This window comes from Uranotaenia lowii, chromosome 3 (genome assembly GCF_029784155.1).
Source record: "Uranotaenia lowii strain MFRU-FL chromosome 3, ASM2978415v1, whole genome shotgun sequence".
Taxonomy (NCBI): Eukaryota; Metazoa; Arthropoda; class Insecta; order Diptera; family Culicidae; genus Uranotaenia; species Uranotaenia lowii.
This window is the reverse complement of record NC_073693.1, coordinates 60,734,744-60,737,530: the sequence shown is the minus strand read 5'-3', so window position 1 is coordinate 60,737,530 and position 2,787 is coordinate 60,734,744. Positions and strand designations below refer to the sequence as shown.

At 32.8% G+C, this 2,787-nt stretch overlaps 1 protein-coding gene across 1 annotated transcript; it reads left to right on the top strand.

Moving 5' to 3' along the window:
* Positions 1 to 373: 373 nt before the first annotated feature.
* Positions 374 to 974, top strand: LOC129755121 (uncharacterized). The gene is made up of 3 exons (XM_055751454.1): positions 374 to 495; positions 558 to 724; positions 780 to 974. Exons 1-3 carry the CDS (start codon positions 385 to 387, stop codon positions 889 to 891), a joined length of 390 nt encoding a protein of 129 aa, XP_055607429.1. The 5' UTR covers positions 374 to 384; the 3' UTR covers positions 892 to 974.
* The last annotated feature ends 1,813 nt before the right edge of the window (positions 975 to 2,787 follow it).

Here is a 2,787-nt window from a genome sequence, read left to right as displayed (position 1 = left end):
CCCAAGTCATCATACAAAATAGGCTGCGAAAGCTTGGATCATCTCACTTGTTAGACTTCACCTTCTAATCATCTACCCGACTGCAACTTCTTCCTACTTCGCTCGATAGTACACACCAAAAATTTTATAAAATTAAACGTGCCAGAAACGCTTGAAGACCTAATTTTTTTTCATCTAAATTGAAAATGACCTGATTTTAAATCACTTGACATCTATTTTAGAAGCGCGTAGCAAAATGCTAGTTGAAGAATTTTAAAATTACTCCTCAAACTCAAATTAACATCTCGCATGATGAAAAATTATGATCATTAAAACTCAACTTACAAGTTAAAAATTCTAAGAGTGTAGCTCTTGTTTTATTTTGATGGTCAAATACGCGTTCCGATGGCAAAATTTCCATTTCAGTTCGACATCAACGTAATCGGTTTGAAATGTTACCGAAGCTACGACGCTGCCCTACCAGTCGGGTTTTACGGTTGTGTTTGGAGTGGTGCGGTAAGTACAAAAACTTTCTCAAAGATTCAAAGAATATTTAACAAAGTATTTTTTGTTTTCAGCTACTGGTGGATCTTGGAATGAGAGCTGAAAGATGCAACAACATAGGCGAAGTGATGCGTCTGCTGAGGGATGAAGAAATAACCTATTGCCGACGGACAGCAACCCATCACTACGGGCGTTCATGTGCGAGCTCCCACAGAATTGGTTTTCTGCTCAACATTTTAAGGTTTGTTTGGCAATTTTGTTTGTCACAAAATTAAAAACAACCCCTTTGTTTTCAGGAACACCTCGCTCGTACTATCGTGCTGCATCCTACAACCGTATTACGAACGTCCTACTATTTCTTACCGATCTTCCAGTAGTTGTTGCGAAGCCAGCGGACAGCAGACATAGCAGTTTCTTAGGTGGTTTCTAAGGTACTACTCGCCCTTCCTTCCGGCAAACTGCGAGAGTAGGATCAGAAGAAGTTTAAACTATTCAACCCATTACCATAGTCTTTTTAAGGTACTGTACTATATAGATAATAAGAATAAGAAAAGAAAAGCCTTGCTTGACAAGATGATTTTCTGTTCTGGCATAATTTCTCTGCATTAGTTTTTTGTTGTTCTTTGTGATACATAGAATGCTTCTTTTGTGGTGTGTTCCCTCTTGAAACGGGCCATGATGTGTTTCGGCTTGTTCTTTCATATTCAAATATTCTGGCAGAAATTGTGCTTGATAAGCATTTAACAAAATAATGATATTTTTGTTCTATCTATCCAGAGAACAAATTGTATAAAGTTCCATCCTAAAACATGTATGTACAAATTATGACCTTATTTATTGACGACAGATTATGTTATGTGATGTGGACCAATTGATAACGCCTCTTCGTAGGCACGTCTCAAAAGACCACCGAAAATGTTTGCCAACCGATTTCTAAGCAAATATAGACGCCTTTGTTTATACACGCTGCGCTGTTTTGTTTTCGAAATTGTAAAACTAAATTTCGGTATCGATTTTGGTAAACATTTAATGAGCCAATATCGCTGTTTCGTGAAAATTGCATTCAAAGTGTTACAGCTTTTTAAGCTCCTAGCAAAAATATTTTGTTTTCTCAATATCTTGAACACAAATGAGTTTGTTAAAAATGTAGGCCTTTAAACATACTATTTTACCCAGTTGATAACTCTATTTGTACATATGGCGCTTTTAAAAAATAGATACCGTTTTGTTTTCATTAGTCTATACAATCACGTTGTATACACAAAGGCGTTTAAACATTTACCAATTAAAGATGCAAAAAATATTTATGTTTTGTCTTTTTATTAATCAGGAATCGTTCACATGTTCTTGTAGCTTACCTTGTTTTGCAATCCTGCCTCAAATTTGGAATAGTGCAAACGGACTGCCTTATTTTTTTTATTTCTAAGGTCTTTTCCATGTAGAATAAGCAAACTGCTATTGTTAGCTTTAATATATATTTTTATGTCATGAGTCATGAGTGACATCAGCCAAGAAATTTGTTGAAGAAGTTTGATTAGAATATCGGATTATTCTGCATATCTAGAATCTTTCTTAGGCAGTTACTTCACAATTGTACTGTAGGGTCATAGATACGTTATTTAAATTTTAAACCCATTTTCATATCAGAGGCATTTGTAAAAACCATTTATAGGATTGTATTCGATTTTTTTTTGAATTTTTGTACATAGATCAATTATTGTATAATTTATCACGAATAATAAAATTTATTGAGATTATATAAAATAAGATAGTGGTTTTTTTTGTTGGACATTTGGTATTCCGAAAAATAATGAAAATATATAAACGTATTTAAGCAAAATGTTATAGTTTGTAAGGATAATTGTTTTGGAACGATCTTTTAGAATTATTGAAATCGCACCAATGCTAATTTCAATAATTTGAATATTAAAAAACGTTAAATTACCAATATTTTTGCAAGCTGTGAAACCTTACCAAAAAAATTGTCTATGAAAATGTATTTTTCTTAACATTTATGTTTCCGATAGCTGATGCCAGCCAAATTTTACAGAACGTAATGTTATTTATGAAACAACCTAAATTTAAGTCAAAAATGATGCTTTTCTTTTGTGCGTCTAATAAAACATTAATTTATATCATCGATGGTATAATATTATGTCCAATATGTCATTAAATTTACGTCAGAAAATTTATGACTTCAAGCGTTTCTGTTTTTCTCTGGTGTAATTTTATGTCTAAAGTGATGATTCAATTTTGTGCATCCAATTTGACATAAATTTACACCAAAAAATTAATAGTGTGTAC

Coding starts and splice junctions, on each gene's coding strand:
- LOC129755121 (XM_055751454.1), top strand. CDS start 385: ATGGCAAAATTTCCATTTCAGTTCGACATCAACGTAATCGGTTTGAAA. Junction 496..557: donor GTTGTGTTTGGAGTGGTGCG/GTAAGTACAAAA, acceptor TTTTGTTTTCAG/CTACTGGTGGATCTTGGAAT. Junction 725..779: donor TTTCTGCTCAACATTTTAAG/GTTTGTTTGGCA, acceptor CTTTGTTTTCAG/GAACACCTCGCTCGTACTAT.